The 20,000-nt window shown below is 34.7% G+C and overlaps 2 protein-coding genes across 3 annotated transcripts; both read right to left on the bottom strand.

The window, feature by feature from the left end:
* Positions 1 to 4,453: 4,453 nt before the first annotated feature.
* On the bottom strand, positions 4,454 to 10,529 carry LOC110711671 (hydroxymethylglutaryl-CoA lyase, mitochondrial-like). Of its 2 annotated transcripts, XM_021890088.1 has the most exons (9): positions 10,420 to 10,529; positions 8,978 to 9,290; positions 8,129 to 8,291; positions 7,826 to 8,005; positions 7,515 to 7,595; positions 7,263 to 7,426; positions 6,184 to 6,320; positions 5,094 to 5,209; positions 4,454 to 4,820 (listed from the first exon to the last, which is right to left on the bottom strand). In XM_021890088.1, the coding sequence occupies exons 2-9, from the start codon at positions 9,208 to 9,210 to the stop codon at positions 4,572 to 4,574; spliced, it is 1,323 nt and encodes a 440-aa protein (XP_021745780.1). In that variant the 5' UTR covers positions 9,211 to 9,290; positions 10,420 to 10,529; the 3' UTR covers positions 4,454 to 4,571. The 2 variants fall into 2 exon arrangements, with proteins under 2 accessions (XP_021745780.1, XP_021745781.1); XM_021890089.1 differs by lacking the exon at positions 8,978 to 9,290 and having other exon boundaries at positions 10,420 to 10,511.
* A 486-nt stretch (positions 10,530 to 11,015) lies between these two features.
* On the bottom strand, positions 11,016 to 19,713 carry LOC110711648. The gene is made up of 6 exons (XM_021890064.1): positions 18,914 to 19,713; positions 17,195 to 17,287; positions 16,766 to 16,999; positions 16,457 to 16,559; positions 13,436 to 13,665; positions 11,016 to 11,808 (listed from the first exon to the last, which is right to left on the bottom strand). The coding sequence occupies exons 1-6, from the start codon at positions 19,234 to 19,236 to the stop codon at positions 11,598 to 11,600; spliced, it is 1,194 nt and encodes a 397-aa protein (XP_021745756.1). The 5' UTR covers positions 19,237 to 19,713; the 3' UTR covers positions 11,016 to 11,597.
* Between the last annotated feature and the right edge of the window lie 287 nt (positions 19,714 to 20,000).

Genomic DNA, 20,000 nt, shown 5'->3' with positions numbered 1-20,000 from the left:
ATAATAATAATAATAATAATAATAATAATAATAAAGGAGAATGTGAATTTAGTAAATTAGATAGAGTGGTTATATAATTACAATAATTAATTAGAAATAGAATAAAGATCCGACCAAGTTGTAAATGCAAATAAATCAAGGCATTGAATGATAGTGAAATGAATATAATCCACAAAACCTAGTTTTGTCTCCTGAAGATAGCCAGCAAGCATCACTGCTTTTTATCCGACCAAACAACTAGCTACCCTTACTTCATTTTTTTGATTTTAGTATTATTTCCCCTTTAATTACTCTCTCTGCCTTCTGACTATTGCATGGACGAAGCCTTTAAGCTGTTCTATGCACAAATTCTAACAAATTAAATGCCCCTCCATACATGTATACATAAAATAATCGTCTCGTATATTATTTGGTACTCCCAAATGATATACGAAGTATGTAAAAAGTACAAAAGAAGCTAAAAGTGAAAATATTAAACATGAATCAATAAAGTTTCTCTCTGAGATAAATTTGTAAATAAATCTCCTCTCACAATATAATTTTTTTTCTTTTATTTTTTAAATAATAAAAGTGAAATAGTAAAGTAACACATAAATAAATGCATAAAGTTGTGAGAGGAGATAAAATGAAATGTTAAATCTCAGAGATTAACTTGGGCTTCCTCGTTACTTTATGTGGAAATTTATTTATATCTCATACGAAATACTTGTATATAATCCTTTTGGGCAACCTATAGCATATTGCAAAACATGTGCTTCTACTCCTCGGTTTTTTAGTTGTTGTACTATTACTTAACATGTTTTTCTAATGCACAATTTTAATCATTAATATATTGAGATAAATCCAAAAAGGGCAAAAACATCTTGCATTATAATATACTACTTTTATTTTTTGCTATAGATAAAAATACATGATAAAAGTAAGATATGTGAATGGTGTCCAAAACCCTCGCGAAACAGCTAAAAAAGCGAAGGTGGTATTATATTGCCTAGAAGGGCTACAACAAATTGAACAATGATAAAGTAATGAATGGTGTCATACTTTGAGAATTACATAGAAAGAAAACAATGGCCTAATGAAGACAGACATGCGTTTAAAGTATGTATAAAATATTTAGTGAAAACAATGGCCTCTGGTTGCTGTAAAACTACTACGGAGTACTAGTATATTGGAAGTTGAAGAAATTATTACAAATTGATTTAATCCAAACCGACCAAACCATCACTATTGCATTATTTTATGCGACATTTTACACATATAATTGCATCATCAATCTCCACGACTAAGGATAAAGGACGGTCCAATATATACAAGGATTTTGCTAATGATATATAACCCTTGGAGATATGGGGAGATAATATGGGTATACAAATATATTTCATTACTTTGTATTGAGTTCAATAAAGTTAAATTAATTAGAGATTTATAATCAGTTTCCATGTTGTTCGATGTTATCTTTAGGCTATGTTGGATTAAGCAATTTGTAGTTAATAATAGTAGGTAACATCAAACGACATGAGGACTTTGCAAAATTGAATTTTTGAGGGAAAACAAATGGAAACTGAGTTACATACTTACAATGTATATTCTACAAATATCAATTTTACTTATTAGTTTTTACTACTTGTAATACATAATTGCATATATTTATAGTCAAATTTGTATTTTGACAATGCAAGTATGTCAAAAAAAACTGATACAAGCATTATGAAACAATCAAACAAGTGAAGTGGATGGCTTGGATAGTTAGTTGGTTGAAGTATCGGGTATGATAATTAAAGCATGTGATTGAATCTCTTCTACAGCATTATTCTTGTGGCTTTCTTTACTCCATAACCAAATAAATCTCCGTATTAAACAAGAGGGGAGTATATTTAGCATTTTCATGAGGTACGGAATGAGTGAAAAAAATTCAATGAGGTTAAAATCAAGAAGCAATCAGGTTGATAAGCTAAGTAAAAGTTGAAAGTGAAACTTTATAGCAAAGACTTTACAAAGTTTACACGCATACAAGATGAAATCTACAGTCAAATCAGAACTTTAGGGAAGAAAGAGGCTGAAATCTGAAAGCCTAGCCTCGAATCTCGATAGTTTATACTTGGGATTTGGTAATGTAAGAGTAACTGATTTGAAGCTTAACCAAAAGTTACTACTTTATCATATTCTACACTTCAAATATTGCATACCACAATGTGTCTCGAATTCCACCATCTTTTTCTGTTTTTGGCATGTCATTTTTATTCATAACTTATTATTTAAGTAGGGTTTTGATCGTATTAAGAGAAGGATTACAATCTATAATGTCACGTTCTTTTACACAACTATTAGTGTTTTTATTATGTATGATACCCTAGTCCACCATATAAGTTGGATGCGAGTTGTGACTACATATGGTTTAACTATTTGTCAAGATGCGTAGGAAGATGTTTCATCTAATTACAAAGTTGAGTACAAGGGTAATGAATACAAATTTTTTTGCTCACGGATGTTGTAAGATTGGATTCGAGGCCATTTGAAGCCTACTCTTTATGTCATTGTTGATGGCAAGTAAGCCGAAGTAGAGAGTTGGCACTTCTAAAGGTATTAACGTAATAGCTATGAAATGGAGATCGATTTTCACTTTTCATTTCAAAGGGATGATTCTATGATAGGTGTATCAAGAGTACTATTAGTCTTTTTTGGGGTGCTTTTGAAGAGCATTTCGAAAATATTAAGAATAATAGAAGACCATTTCAAAATTATTCAAGGGAAAATATGGACTGTCAACATTTTACACTAACTTAATTTCACTGGTTAGTGAAGCATATTCCAATTCTTTTGCTTCAGAATAAGATTGTTTTCTTATTTTAGGAGTTAGATTCTTCAAAGTACTTCGTATGTCATATCATACAGGTTGTTTGTTTCAAACTTAATATGGCTAAGAATCCATTTTTGGGGTTGAACATCAATTTCAATGACACTGGTTTGCTTACTTCTTTCGGCCAGTTTTGTTGTTCTTTGTTGGCTTCTTGTTCGTGTGTTCATCTGGCTGTAAAGTTGTTCTCTTCTCCTCCTTCGGATTTACATTTCTTAAAAATTAATTAATAAATCTAAACGACTAATTTGTTAGCTATTTAACTATCAAATTCGCAAAAATATCCTAAAACGAGTGAATTATATACAAGTATTTAAAATAGAGTTCACTGCTCAAAAGAGAAAAGTAATCGAATTTTAAATTATTTTATCGGGTGTTAGGTAGCTAACAGTTAACCATTTAACTTCGCTCATCTACAAAGTACTCTATATAGAGTTTTGGTTAATGCTTTGCTCTCTATACTCTATCAATCATTCCATTAATTCTCATTTCTAACGTTGCTGTGAATAATTTTAGGAATCTCCAGTTCATAACTAATAATATAAAGTACTATCCTCGCATCTCACTAGCTACACACAAACTAATTTCTGGTATCAACTAAACAAACAAAAACTTAGTGCTTCTACTTCATGCAATTCCATTTCAACAGAACCAATAATAAAGAATAATTGGCTCATCAAAGTAGTCTTGTTTATTGCAAATACTAATATTAATAAGACAGTCATTGTATTCTACACTAAAAAAATAAATATATATTACTCCGTACTAGCTACCACTCGTTGTTATCATATCAACCTATGCGTAAGGTTGCGTACATCTAACTCCCTATCCCATTCTCGATGGGAACCTCTAAAGACTATAGAGGGCATTGACTTAAGGTAAGACCAATTTCTTTTCAGATAACTGGATTGATAATATGGGCTTCTTGAAAAACACCAAATATGTCCCAAGTACTAGTGATGCTTCAAAGGAATACGATAAGCAAAATCTTCTACACTTCTCACTGTTTCGACTTTCCCAAGTCCTTGGTATACTTGGATGGAATATAACATAAAATCTAGGATGAAGCTCCTCCTCACTACCTAGTTTGGGACATGGTTGTTACTATAGCTTCTCTCTCGGTTTTTCCCAATACAGCTTACATTCGAAAAGGTAAACAGATTTTAAGCTTAATTTTATTTTCTGTGTAAAGCACATATATTTTCATGGAAATCAGTAACTTCTGAACTTTTACCTTTGTTTGGTTTCTCGTTCAAAAAATTGTAAAGGTCGCAAAGAACGGAGAGAAAGGAAAAGAGAGGATGAAGGTAAAGGATGGGGCTGAAAATATGCCATTCCTTCCTATTATAAGGAAAATCTTCAACCAAAAGGAAAGCTATTATTAACTCGAGAAAAATAAACTAATCACTTGAAGTACCAAAAACAGGAAAATAGGATGCCTACTTTTCCCAGAAAGGGAGTTTCTTTCCGATCAAACATAGCCTTCATCGCTTTCTATGACTCCAAAACCTCCCTATGTTCTATAATGGAACAGCAATGCATTTTTACGGAAAACAGAATGAAAATGCAGTATGGGATATGAATTGGTCAACCGGAGACTTCACGCAACAAGCACATCAATAATAGCATGGATATATACCGCATAGTTATGGATGATCCAGAGAGCAAGTCAGAAAAGATAAATATAGTTTTACAAACAGGAATGATTGTGCATATCTTACAGCTTAGATGCACGAGCAAGAGTTTTACTCAAAGCAGTAGCAGCCTTTGAACCAGATGCACGGCTGAGATGCTTGCAGATGAAATCTCCAGCCACCAAAAGCTTTTGTAAGTCAACACGAGTCTCTACTCCAAGTCCATTCAACATATACACAACATCTTCAGTGGCTACATTACCAGATGCACCCTTGGCATATGGACAGCCACCGAGACCAGCAATCGATGAGTCCACAGCACTGATACCCATCTACAAAGAAAATAAATCCGAGTTTCTTGATAGGGGTTCAAGCAATTGCTCAGCTAATGCAACTATGTTCAACAAAAGTTTTCTAAATTCAGGACATGACATGACAAGCTGACATATATTCAATTTTAAAGCAACTGTAGTGGGGTAGCAGAGGAGGTATGACTGCATAAGAAATTTTGAGATGGTACTTAGCAAGTGCTTAGGTTCTTAAGTACGTAGTACAATTTATGAGGTTTCTAACAACAAACTAAAATACGTCAATGAATTTCTTACTTGGAGAGAAAGGAGAATATTTGAAAGAGCTTGTCCGTATGTGTCATGAAAATGGACAGCAAGCTTCTCAACAGGGACAACATCGATAACAGCTTCAAGCATTGGAATAACAGTACCTGAAATAGAGAGAAGAAAAGATGAGCAAAATGATGCCTTAAATAAAGATGAGCAAACAGGATGAAATAAGAGTTAGATAGAAAATGGCACGCCAGTGGATCTCAAAAGTCATTGTCACATATTTACATACACAACCAGAACAGCATCACCCTCATGAAAAACAGTGCTCAAGAAATTTGCTACAGACAGATTTGCTGGTTTTTCAGTTTCTTCATAGAATCAAATGATTTATCAAAACATTCTAGAGGCAAAAACCCATCTAAATGACGAATATTCTTAGTAATATTAAGAGTAACAAATACATCAACATGTTTCAAATGCTAACTGCAGATTTGGTAGACAAACAATGAGTCTGACCAAAAACACATCTAAGTTATCTGCATGAAAATGTTAATCCCTTTTTCTCACAATGCCTCCTTTTCAGACTAAATTCTCTTTTCTTTTTCTCGTATCAGTGAGCTTAGTGAAATAGATGGTGCTTTGGTTGAGCATTTCGCCAGTATAATTCTCAAAGAGGTATGATTCAGGAAAACTATAAGAGGTTACAAGAAATTTCCACTTTAGTCTCGTAACAACTCAGGTATACCAGTTCCATTCCCTGATCACAATAGAATTAGATATCTGGAGTTTATAGGTGATCGGTACTTGCTGTAGGTGATCTGTACTTGACAGTGATAATAGATAATGGACATACTGGAAAATTTTGAAAAAAAAAAATTAAAAAATATGAACTTGATTGACAGAGTCATCAAAAACACTTTGAGAATTGCTCGGTAGTCAGTACCCATTCTCTTATAAGCTCCAAATATCTTGGATGCTGACAGATCAGACTACATCACTGTAATGAAGGAGACAAGTTCTACAAACAAATCACGAAAACCACAATTTCGTACCATGATGATTGATGACACATAATATTTGATACATGATTCAACAAAAATCATCAAAGTGGAACCTCAATATTGAAGGTTACCTGGAGTCCCAACTCCTATAGTATCACCAAGAGAGATCTCGTAACAGCCCATATTAGATAGCTCTCTAGCAACATATGCTACTTGAGAGGGTGAGACTGCTCCTTCAACTGGGCACCCCACAATGCATGATATATATCTGTGAGAAAATTTTCAATTGTTAGCACCATCCTAAATTAATATGAATCAACATCTCAGATAAGACATGTAAGACACAATCATCGGAGACCATCAATTGAAAAGTATTGCTACATAAAATAGAGAGCTATAAACATCTCAGATTCTCAATCATCGGAGACCATCAAACCTTCTCAACCACAATCACAGGCAAATCACATACACTGCTACAGAATAATCTGTTCCACCATAATTCAATTTTATGGGGCATGAACATACCAAACTATGCGTCTATCTTACAATCAATATCTTATAATCAATAGTACAGCAAAAAAAGTTGCAGGCTCACATAGCAGTATCCAGAACCAATAGTTCTCTGTAGATTACACAACCAAAAGTGAAGTAAAGACAACACCAAGGTTGAAATTCTCTTTCAAATGTTTGCCCCCCCTCCTCCTCCTCTTCCTCCTCTTCCCCCTGCAATCTTAAGGACATCAGAGGAAGAAAAATGCATATAGCTGATATAGGTGTTCATCAGGTTATCTTTTGCTGTTTATATTCCATACTTTTTTTTTCTTCTGAGAAGCAACTCAAATTTTGAAGGGCATGACCGAAAGTCATAGCTTTCAGAATACTCCACAGGAAAACAAATTTACCAGAGACAGAAATCTTTGAATTCTTTAATACAAATGCAATGATAAATAGAACTATTATTTTATTTGCACTAAATGCCATCGTTGCCATCTAGAGATGGTTTATATGATACAAAAGGACAGTGACTGTTTCCTTTTCTGTGATGTAAAAAATAAATCTTAAAGGGAGGGAGCTTTGGCACACAAAAACATCACATGAAAGTAGGCTGAAAGGTAAGAGCCATTGCAAGATTTAAAACAGAAATACTTTATATGCTTAGTGACACGATTTTTTCCATAAAGTTATAATTAATCAGAACTGCAATACGCACCCACGGACAGGTAAAGAAAGCTTTTCTGCAGCTCTAGCAACATCCCGGTATCGGATCAGACTCTCTTCAACAGTACAATTGATATTTGACTTTGAAAAGGACTCTGAAGCCGAAGCAAACACTGCTACTTCCTTGGCACCTGCTGCAACAGCTGCTTCTAGACCCTATTCAATTGGGATCATGAAATATCAATGTCAACCACAAGTGTCTCCTCTCACTGAGATTTGCATGCACAACTGGAACAGGGATTACCTTAAGATTAGGAGTTAATACAGGAAATTTACTGCCTTGTAAATTTTGGACAGCTTGCATTACTAACTTTGCGTCTGCTAGCTGTATCAAAGAAGTAACAGTGATGAAAATAGCATTTCAAATTCACAGGGAAGAACTTTGTATAAGATCACAGAATCTCCCCCCCCCCCCCCCCACACACACACACACAAAAAAAAAAAAAAACCACTCATGGCCAGAGACCCAGAGAATAGGAAGAACCAAAGTGCACACCAGACATGAAACTCTTATAAGCATTGATTAAAAGAGTGAATCATTGAAAAATTTCTTACCTGAGGAACCCATTTCGGTGACACGAAACTAGTGGCCTCAACAACAGGCAGACCAGAAGATGCAAGCATCTTTATCAACTCAATTTTCACATCAGTAGGTACAATATCTTTCTCATTTTGCAGGCCATCCCTGGGACCAACTTCTACTATCTTCACATATTTGGGTATCCTCTCCAGCAGCTGCACTGAAATAGTGTACATGTTAAGCAATAACAAAAATAAAGAAATTTATCTCAAGGAGGTCCAAAAGCATAAGCTTATTCTAATAAAATCAAACAGTGTACAAACTTAGATTCTACATACCTTGTTCTTATCATTGCCCTGGGAACTGTAGTGATGAGTTTGCATAGAACAAGCATGATGAGGACTCACAGCTACTCTGTGTTTCCCATATACAAAAGCGGATGAGCTCAACACAACTTCAACTGCATTTCTCCTTGACATATATGATCTTACTATTTTACCACTGGAAGCGATGGGAAAAAAAGTAAGTTAGTACATTTAGGAAATAACATGGTCTCTAAAAGAAAAAGGGAAAAAAATACTCAGAATAACATGATCCCTTGTGATGCACAGGATGCTAGATTGCTAGTTATATAACAAGTAGACAAATTAAATCAAACTCTAATTACATAAAGTTATCTGTGCTATTGAGGAATTGCAAAAATTCTGTCATAACAAGACAAATTCTTCGGTGGAACAGACCACAACTTTCTATCTAACAGGTTATATCTGTTCAGTTCTTGGCATGCTATATGCTAGTCATTTGCTTCTACTCTTTTCAAGTTAGAACATAGACAGCTCAATGAGTCAAGTCATCAACTAACGGAGAATAGAAAGAAAAGAAAATGTATGCTATCACTCCATGGTATATCCTGCTGAACAGTATCAGAATGAGGCTTTAGAATTATCTTTCTAAAGTTTACCAACAAAATCTTGACTTCATACAACGTAAAGGAAAACAATTTTGGGGAATGAGAATAGAAAAATACATGTGTTATCAACTTATGGTAATAAAATTAATTTCTAGAACAAATAATTACCATCTTTCATTGTAAATATTAAAAAAGAAAAATCCAATGTTTGGGTGCTTAAACACGCACGGTGCTCTATCCAAAAATATTGAAGACTAAATCTAGCTCATCTACTCACTTGTCAGCGATTGGAAGCTGCTGACCCTTCCATCCATTGCTATATGTGTCACCTGCAGCTGCATCTTTCCCAGATATACAGCCTAATGTTGACAAGCCGCCTGATAAAACACCATCAATGCTTTCCCCCTTCTGAATACTGAATTGATCCTCCACGCTCATCACAAATGATGAATGAAAAGACGAAAAAGCCCTCCTCAACAAAGGTCTATTACGAACATTTGATAAAAACATTGCAGATATGGCAACAAAAAAAACAAACTGAATGCTGTATCAACAACCCTTCTCAAACGTATAAACACCTTTCATCATCCCTGAAGCCAAAATCAAAATTCCCATATGACAAAGAAGTAATGAGAGGTCGTTTTATTCTTTTAAAAAGATGAGCTGAATATTACTATTTTATGATTATGACCAAATCACTAGAACAACCTATCATCCTTGACATAAGACATAAGCTAACCAGTGATAGCTGCTTAGCAATCACACCACAGTTTTAACATTCACCAAATTATCATGTAGAATGTATTGGTATCTAAGCATCTAAACACAACCCGCAGACCACCACCAATGGGTGGAAAAATTCTTATACACTGAAGAACCTAGATTTGAAAGTTATTCTTTTGTTTTTCTTCTTAATCTTTGAGCAGTTTTCTATATAATCATTATTTGCCCACCAATCCCAATTTTTTTTTTACTAACAAGAAATGCAGGTCGTACTAGACCATAAATCCTGCGTGCTCCTGTCTCACCAAAAGGATTGTGTGAGACAGGTAGATTAACATTAGATTCAGCATTCAGCAATTTAATCACCAAAAGTCATCAGGAAAAAATGAAAAATCATTTTTTTTATTGAGGCGAATCAAACTCTACTCCTACTGAAAATCTTACTACATAAATTATATCAAAATCACTTGATAATTCTACTAATAGTATGGTTATGATTTACCAGTATCAAATAGTACTTGATAATTTTCATACAAATTTTCATTTGCACCAAAATCTCATCCGCTAAATACTCAATCCTCCCTAGAATTAGCCACTAATCAAAATAAAATCAGATTTTCATTGTCTAAATAGTTCATAAATTTATCACGTAAATATACTTGTATTACATTCTAATTTCTTAATTGTGCACTTTCACAATCAAATTAATTTCAATAATTCAAAACAAAATCAAATTCAAATTAGGAATTCTCGCAATTCAAACAAAAATCAAACTTAGAATAAGCATGTATATCAAATAATACTCCCTCCGTCTTAATTAGATGCCTACTTCTCTTTAATATGTGAAATAGGCATCTAATAAAGAAAAGGAGGGAGTAACTAATCGTATCAAAATATAATCATTCTGAAATTCTGCAAACAAATACCCCCACACCCTAAAACAAATACATCGAAAAATCGAAAATTAATTCATTGTAATAGACAGAGAGAAATTACCCAGTTTCTATAATTGCGTAAATATCACAAAGGTTGAAATTTTGGAATAATTAATCAATAGGTTGAAGATGAAGGCAAAGCGCTGGAGAAAGAAAAATTGCGGGTCAACTGGTCAAGTCAAATAATGCAATATTGATCAAATTTCTGCAATGGGCGGGCTGACCCGACTAATTTTGGGTCATTACGGGCCAGGCTATAATGTATCATATGTATGAAATGGCCAAGTCTCATAGAGCTGGAGAGGGTTGATCCATTAGGCAACCATTAGTCCATGTTTCGTGATAAACCGATTTTAAAAGTGACATTAAGAACTTGGGCCAATGGACACGTTTGATATGTGGGAATGAGAATTTGGAAATTAGAGGGTGGAAACGTGGGATCGGCAATAAGGTGTTAAAAATGGTATAGGGTGAGCCATTAATTAGAATTGGATGAAACGATATGCATGGAAAAGTTGTTAATGTGTCACCTTAGGTTAAAAAGTCAAATTGTGACAATCATTTTTACAGTCAATTCATAAGAGTATTAATTTGTGTAAAATTAATTTATCCCATGCTAGTTAATCTTAACTGAGTTAATCAAGTACGAGGTATATATTAATGGTGAAAATTTAGTAAAATGGATCAAACTTTATTACATTACAGAGTAAAAGTTAACCAAAAAGCCTTATCTCGCCCTACACCAAAGATCTGTCAAACAAGGGAGATGCGAAAAGAAGTGTAAGCACCCAGATAGCATAAAGAGCAATTGCTACACAGCATAACAGATTGGTGTTTGCCTTTCACATAAAATATAACACTTCTAATTCTCTTCTTTACATGATGTCCTCCAGTTAATTTTCCGAGCTCTTTGTCAAATATATTGGCAATGGGCAATGGTTGCTAAATTAGGGACGACATCCTATGAATCCCACATGCTGGAGTGTTTTCCATTCAGTCTAAACTCTACATAATAAGCTAAAAGTATACAACGGCATCACATATCGACACTCGACACATCCAAACTTCTGGAAGTGTAATTAAGAGCCCTTTAATAACTCTTCCTATTCACTTGCATAGATTTATCCGTTGTCAGGCACACAGCTACAGCCAAGCAGCTATGTTGGAGAAAGTCCTTATAGTTTTCTAGTCACAACACTTCTCCATTCCAGGTAGATTATGAGACCAATTTCTGTTTCTTCAGCAGCCCTCACTGACAACTTTTAACCATCCCTCGGTATTTTTCTTCGGGTCATCACACAGACTGAGATCTGAATCTTCACTCTTAAAGGTTTGGATGACAGTTTTTGCTCCCATCATAATGAGCCTCTCTATCATAAACAACTGGTAGTTATTCTTTATCACAGGATCTACGATCCAACTGTAGTTTGATGAATATGCCAATTTGTACCTGCAAATACCAAAGTACAATGTAGATATCAGTTAAGTCAGTTACTGACCTCACTGTAATAATCTTTCTAAATAAAGGCAGAGTCGCATTATAAAAAAAATAAAAATAAATAAATAAATAAATAAATAGGCAAAGAAAGACTAAGGAATACATCTTAGGCACACTCTTCATTAATTAAAAAATAAATAAAATTAAACAAATACATTCATTGATACAGAACAAAATATAATTCTACTTTACAACAAGTAATTTGACATGTCTAATACAGAAAGTCCTAATACAAGATATCGTTCCTAAAAGAGAATAAAACCTTTCACTTAAGGCTTCGTATGGTTAGGCAGTACATTTTCAGTGAAAATTTATTTTCTTTGGGTAACAATTTGTCAAGGGAAAACACAACTACAACCTAGTTTACCCCCCATACCTGTTATACATAAAAGGAAAATGGTAGTGGAAGAGAGGATAGATGGGACGAGATTTTTTTTTTTTTTTTTTTGGGGGGGGGGGCTTTTAAAGGAAAATGCTTGTTATTATACGGAGAATTATTTTCAACCAATGGGAAAAATTTCCCGCCCCTTCACAAACCAAACGAAACTCTCTCAAATCAAAAAATTCATAACTGTCTTGTATACCTCTTGCCAAAAAAAAAAGTTGGAATGTGGAATACAAGTTGCACCAATTATGTCATTAGAGATTTAGAGGTGGTACTACATTAAATCTCATCATGACCTAACAATAATTCCAACTTTGGATTTCTGTCTTCTACTCTCACATCTATTTTCATCCATAATGAATTGGTAATCACCAAAATCATAAAAGGTATGGGAACGTCAATTAAATTTACTGGGAAAACGGGATTGTTTTCCTATCACAAAATATCTCACATGCTGACAAGGAATAGGCAGGCTAACTTTTATCTAATAGGGTGTGTTGGTAGTTTGCATGATATTCATTACACATAACAGCAATACCTATAATAACAAAGGGTTTTGGAGCATGCTACACTAGCATAATCACAGAATTCTAAAAGTGTCAGAGGGAACAGGCAGTAGCCCCTCCACTCCCAAATTTGCAAAGATCCCAAAGCTTCCATAACTCACACTGGTAATCGAGCAGAGATAAGATAGATTTTGAGCTTTCTATCCAAACAATTCCCATCTCTCCCTCTATCTCCCTTTTCTTTCAATTCCTATCCTACATCAAGTTGGTCAAACACATAGGCTAACAAATTTTGTTAACTGCACAACTGTAGACGTAAAAAGGAAGGTACAATATCAGGCTGGTTAAGAGCTCTACAGGATCACTATATTCACTACGTGAAGTTTTGCAAGGTGCCATGAGAATTGAAAATTGGCAATTGAGCTCAGGGTAAGGGAAAACCATGACGGTTAAATACTCATGTCAAATTAGAAATTGTAAACAAGAAACTAGACTTCTCACATTTGAATAAAAAAAGTCTCAAGCCACATACACACAAACAACATGGTGTAAACAGATCAATTAATATGTAGTGATACATTCCATAGAGCCCATTCATTATACTAGAAATTGAAGATTAAGAAAACCATTATGTTACAATCCACATAAGATATGCCATAAATATGTTGGAGAAAGCTAAGAAGGTAACCTGACACCAAGGGGTGAAAAAAATCCAGGTTTCCCCTCATTTGATGCAATAAAAAGGGTTCGTCCTGGTGGGATCCATTTTGCTATTCTTTTAAGAATACACTCTGGCTTTGTATCCCTCTCAACATGAGGATGTCGGCTCCTCACAACACCAAACCTATCTTTCCTTGTTTTTAATATATCACCCCGACGGACATGCATAGCATCATAGTCACCAAGCATTGCTTTTACCTGTACATTTCAAATGACAAGGAGTGATGGCTCCCAATTTTAAGCAAATTTTCACAAATGAAATGTACAGTTATTTCATAAATCCAAGGTCAGAATGGAGAACTTGAATACTCTTTCATATGAAATAACACACATTTTATTATTTATGTAGAAAGATGACACAACATAACTGAAAAAAAAATTGGCGTTCATTAAACTCAGACATACACTTATGAGATTATTGAAAACCTTCTATATCCAAAATGTCAAACTATTTCATTCTTTCATTAGGTATCAAGATCATTTACAAAGCCTAAAGAACGGCTCTTCTACAGTTTCCAGTGATAAAAGACACTTCTGAGTTCTGACACAACTGTTTAAATTCTTATTTGACACAGAATTCTCGAATTTAAAACCTAATTTGAATCTCAGAATCTACAAAACCTAACTGTAATCGACTTTAAAAGGTAACAAAAGAGTTGGTTGGCTTTTTTATATGATACGATGCAAGAAAATAATTTTATATACGCCTTATATACTATTGTTAAGTCGTTTTCTTTCCTTACTTTAGTTATAATATGGTGAATTTTTGTTGTATTTCACTTCTCTCTCCTCGGGGGGCTTTACTAATTGTTTTAGGAAATCCTCTAATGCTTGGAAATGATGCTACGTTAATGAGGCTATTTGAAACTGGATGTGTGGCGCATCGATGTTGCAGCACAATTGAGGTGTCATATAGTCAATTGATGACTAACTTGCAACGGGCAGCTCCTATCCCCAAGTTGGCTTACATCAGTTGGGAGGGAGTTGCAACCCTTGCAAGGATCTCAATGCTTGGAAATGATGCTACATTAATGAGGCTATTTGAAACCGGATGTGTAATGCATCGTTGTTGCAGCACAATTCAGGTGTCATATAGTCAACTGATGACTAACTTGCATCGGGGCAGCTCTTATCCCCAAGTTGGCTTACATCAGTTGGGAGGGAGTTGCAACCCTTGCAAGGATCTCAGGAACATGCAAGTATTAATGGAGTTGCCTTTGGAGTCATGAATAAATAGAAATTGTAAACAGCAACAAAACTAGACTTGATTCGTGCACCAAGCCACGAGTAGTTCACATAAACACACCAATGAGCAGCACATTTAGTGTGTAAATTCAAGGTAGCCACGACCTATTCACGACACGAGTGATGCAGTGAATGCACCCAGTCCATGAAGCTCAACATCAGCCATGGCACTGGCACTTAACAACAGTCCAACCAACCTACTCCATGAGCTGTGCATAGCTTGTTTTCTGTGGGCCTAGCCAGTCTGGTGGCCTACTTGTATAGTTATTATCCAGTTACAAGGAGGTTTAGGACATCAAGATCTTCATAATACTTTCTAAATATAAATAGATGTTGTTTTGGACTTTGTTAGGACTTCTTTTTACTACGGTTTTCATGATATTCAGCAGCAATAGGATAGATATTAAAGAGCTCCAGACCCTTATTTGGATCAGCATTGCCATCAATTACATATTTTAGTTAAAAGTTAGTTCCTTTTCTCACTAATTCAATGACTTCTTACTTTTAATTCTTTTTTTTCATTCAGTTATTCCAGTGAAGAGTGAAGAGATTAAGTTGATGAACCAGTCAAAGGAAAGCGGTACCATGAGGAATGACCTCATTACTCTGTTATAGGTAGCTTGGAGAAAAAGCTAAAATTTAGTTTTTGGAGAGAGGGGGAACGGAATTCAAAATTCCTATAAATAGGGGAGAGAAGAGAAAAGAGGATATCGGAAAGAAAAAATGAGAAAATGGTCTTGCTTTTAATTTGTTAGTTTTGAGAGGGAAACAAGCCCCTTGCATACTTCTACTTTAATTTCAGTATTTTCCAATATATCAACAGAATCGCTATCTCCAATTTCCAGTTCATTACCTCTTCCTCGTGACAATTTCTCATCATCAGTTTCCTTAAGAAACCAGGGTATTCAAAAGTCCTACTATCTCAAAACACATTTAGAGTTCAAAACTTCAAACTAACTATGCACTGATACCACTAGTTCATTAAATTTCAAAAGCACAGAGATTCTCCTTCCCCCTACGTAACGAGATACAGTTGGATTATCTCAAAATGTCCCTACGCAAATCTACTTCATTACAACCTCCTAAATCTGCTCTAGCTAGACAGACATTCATCTCAATAAGCTATATACTACAATGAATTAAAACTTCGTTTCATAGATGACTTCTCCAACTTTTGAACATAGACTCCCATCACCATCCCCGTGTTCATTAACATGAATTACTGTCAGTCAAATGATTTATGTCGAACAAGTTGTCGTCATGGAACATTGAAGAAAATACATTTTGTAGAAAAAAAATCACCAAACAAATACAAAGGACAAAAACATAATAAATGTGGCACCTTTGTCATGTTAAGCCTTGAACCAAAAAAAAAAAAAGGTTCAACAGTATATCAGACTATCGGAGTAGAAAATCTAGATATGTCACACATAGCAACTCAATCCAATAATTTGGAGCTTGAAAATAAAGGACAAAATCTTCTCAGAATTAGAAGAAAACATGGTGATCAACAATTTTTAATAAAATTTTCAGAGAAGGATAACCATTTAACGTTGGTTCAGACAAGCATAACAATCACAATAAAGAAGCAACACTTAGAATTTAACATAATTCAATTCACAATGTTTGATCAAATTATGATTACTTCAAAAAAATTTGATCCCAATAAGCAACACTATCAAGTTTTAGCATATCATAACCCTAAATAGTGAACAAGTTAGCTAAAAGTGATACACATGCATACCTTATCTGCAGCATCTCTAAATCTCTTGGCTGCCATTGATGGAAGAAAAGTATAAGGCAGCATGACGGAACTATGGTTTAACCTATCCTTGCATTCCACAAACCTGCAATTCTTCCAGAAAGCAATAATAACACAATTAAATTCCACATAGCTGCCAGCCCGCTAAAAAAGTAAATGCAGGAATATGACAAAAGAAAGAGAAAACAGGAACAATTCTTAAATTAAAACAATAAAGCTCAAAATACACAAACTAGCAATTGTTCCACATAGAAGCAATTCCAAATTTAAGTATTGGTGAAAATCATTTACCATGCAAGAGGGCTCGCAGTTCGATTTATCAGCAAGAGATTTGCATATTGAGGATCCTCCTTGAGATTCACTCGGCTAACTCCTTTCACATGAGCCACACCTCTGCCCCCCAGTTTCATAGCAGTTGATAATACATGGTGCCAAACTTCTGAATTGTCTAGAATCACAGGTATCTTGGTGGATATAAGGTCCAAGTCGTACAAAGAATCCATTGCACAAGAGGTAGCGATCCACCTAGAAGACATCGCAAATGGTTTTAGATTTGCATCAAGCAAGATTGGTTGCAGCTACCATCAAATCCTTTCCTTCTGGCTGCAAAAACAGGTCTTCCCATTTTTGAGACAATGAGGGAGGAAAATGAAGGTCTCAGAGCTAAATGTACAGAACCCTGAAATTCTGCAGGTAAAGTCATGTACCAAAGAAACTTACGCCTCATCTGAACTCGCTTGACTTGATTGATGCAATAGCCCTTTCTTGTTGTGGATTGGGTTAATACACATCCGAGCAGGCATCACAAAAGTCCTGCAGCATAAAAGAAACACAAATCAAGGCATCAAAACTATCACAATTTGTTCAATTGGAATTAAAGATATGACACCTAGTTCATCTATAAAACATTTTAAATACATATCCCACAAGTAGAAAGGAAAGAGAAATGAAAGGTAAGTGGAATTAAAACATAGAAGGCGTAAAACTAAAATAATTCAATGACAACGAGTTTCCTCGATTTTGAGAAAGCTGAGGGTCGAAAAATTAGAACAGGAAACACTAAGCAACATAATTTGCAGACACTAATCGAACTAATTTGAAGCCAACCACACAACCACCATTTGCCTCAAGAATTTACAATATATCTTGCTTCCTCACATAATGAAAAACAAACAGCCGTCTAACACTAACAAAATAAGAGCGCCAGAGATAATGAGAGCATATACATGGAAGCAATTTGATGAACCAAATGTGACAAAATTATGCAACACTGTGAAGAATATAATTAAAGATTTTATTACACCTCTACATTTTTCCCTTTAACTTCAAAGGTATGTTACGGTCACACAATACCCCACTTGCTAATCTCCATTTGAGCCAAACAGACTTAAACCTGTGGGTTACATACTTACATCTTAGTCAAATTCTTCTCCATTCTTCTGCTAAATCGAATGACTGTCAAACCAGCATTTTTATATGGGTTAAAATGTTGGGAATTCCAAAAAAAGAACATTTTCGGAAGATGAAAGTAGCAAAAATGTTTACATTGATATGAATATTTGGGACAGCTAGAGGATAGAATTAGAAATGAAGATATTAGGAGAAAAGTTGGAGGAGTGGACATTGAGAATAACATAAATGAGAATTGGTTACACTGGTTTGGGCAAATCAGGCGCAGATCAGAAGACGCACCAGTCACGAAAGAAAGTAGAGGGTTGGGAGAAAGAGAATCTCCGAAGAGGCAGAGAAAGCCCAAAGATGACTGGATAGAAGGAGTCAAAAGGACATGAAGAAGTTGGTATGCAAGACCGAAGTTCACTTCAAAGGACATAGTTCAGACGATTAAAAAACTCGAAATTACATTCCTGATTAACTTTTCCTTGTTTAGTCCATAAACCAAATGACAAGTTACCATTGAAAAAAAACCTGAAACCGATGCTTAATTTTTTCTTGGAAACTAATCATCTAAGTTAGCAAGTATCTACACTGTTACACTATCTTCTACTTGTATTATTTACCAACGTGAATTCATAAGAAGCAAACAAAGAGGCACATAATTTCTGAAGCTTGATACTAATCACATCAACCAAAATATAATAAACCCCATAATCAATGTGCATATCTTTCACAATCAAACAACAAAAACATCCTATTTCTAACCCCCGATAACGAACTCCAAACCCCTAATAAGCAATGCATTATCCCACTCAAATCATAATCAATAATTCATAACAAATGCACAAAGTCTACACTAATTCAGCAATCACATTCTCAAACAACAAACAATAATCAGATCCCAACCATTCAAACAACAAAAAAAGGATCACACATTTAATTCAACAACACCCAGAACTCAAAATCCCAAAAACCCTCAAACACACCCAAAAAAAACCCTAACCCAGATCAAAATTCAATCAAAAAAATTCAAAAAAATGATACCTTTGAAGAAACATGGCCTCTTCAAGGGCACATCGAAGGCTAGATTCCTGATGACCAAGACCAGCACAAGTATCACAATGTTTACCAGGGCAATCAACTCTGTAACCCCAGTACAAGAACTTGTGTTTATTATCAATGGAGATTGTTCCAGATTTATTGAAAACATGGGGAGTGATTTTAGGAGAAGAGAAAGAAAACCCAGTTGTAGAAATGAAAGAAGAGAAGAGGAATAAGAATGCAATGCCTGTAATTGAAAGTGCAAGCAGTAAGATTGGTTTAGAGAGGTGTGATTTGGGTTTTGGCGGATTTTTAAGGTTTCCCATTTTCGGAGATTTTGCAGGAGAGAGAATCAGTGATTGAGTGTTTAGAGTACTTGTTACGTGAAACAAACGAACAGTGTGAAAGATCACTGAATTTCTGGTTCGACTCTCGTTAATTTGGCACGAAAGTGGAAGAAGAAAATTAAAAATTGTTTTTTCTTTTTGATCCGAATGAGCCACCACGACATTACAAATTGCCGGGTTAAAGGTTGAGGATTTTGAAGTCTGAACCTTTGAGGGTTGTGACCTATGTGGCTACGTACATATAAGTCCTTAATTTTTAACTGCTCTGTAATATAATCATTGTACTTATCTCATTTAAAAGTATGGATTATTTACTTGAACTAGCCTTCTGGCCCGTGTAATGCACGGGTTGTTTATAGGTACACAATACAATTTTATTTTTTTTAATTTTTTTTATAATATGGTTTTATGGGAAAATAAATAGTTTTCAAAGGAGAAGAACGGGTGAAAATTAAATGTAATTGTAGAAGATATTAAGTTGGGGGAAAGTGAACCAAACAACATTAATAGGAGTACTTGTATTGAATTAAAGATAGTGGGTTTTTTTTTTTTTAATATGAGATAGGGGATTTAAAAAAAAAAAAAAAAAAGGTTAAATGAAGTGACATGTGACATTGGTGAAAAATAAAGTTCACATGTGACATGATGAGCAAGATGGTTTGTGTTTTTAAATACCAAGTATAGATATAAACATAGATGATATGCAAGTTAGTACAAATCCAATTCAAGCCCAATCTAGTAGA

Source organism: Chenopodium quinoa, unplaced genomic scaffold (genome assembly GCF_001683475.1).
Source record: "Chenopodium quinoa cultivar QQ74 unplaced genomic scaffold, ASM168347v1, whole genome shotgun sequence".
NCBI lineage: Eukaryota > Viridiplantae > Streptophyta > Magnoliopsida > Caryophyllales > Amaranthaceae > Chenopodium > Chenopodium quinoa.
This window is presented reverse-complemented; position numbering and strand designations above follow the sequence as displayed.

Coding starts and splice junctions, on each gene's coding strand:
- LOC110711671 (XM_021890088.1), bottom strand. CDS start 9,210: ATGTTTTTATCAAATGTTCGTAATAGACCTTTGTTGAGGAGGGCTTTT. Junction 8,006..8,128: donor AGGGCAATGATAAGAACAAG/GTATGTAGAATC, acceptor ATTTCAGTGCAG/CTGCTGGAGAGGATACCCAA. Junction 7,596..7,825: donor CACCGAAATGGGTTCCTCAG/GTAAGAAATTTT, acceptor TCTTTGATACAG/CTAGCAGACGCAAAGTTAGT.
- LOC110711648 (XM_021890064.1), bottom strand. CDS start 19,236: ATGGGAAACCTTAAAAATCCGCCAAAACCCAAATCACACCTCTCTAAA. Junction 13,666..16,456: donor TTAGAGATGCTGCAGATAAG/GTATGCATGTGT, acceptor TGAAATGTACAG/GTAAAAGCAATGCTTGGTGA. Junction 11,809..13,435: donor TTTTCACCCCTTGGTGTCAG/GTTACCTTCTTA, acceptor TGGTATTTGCAG/GTACAAATTGGCATATTCAT.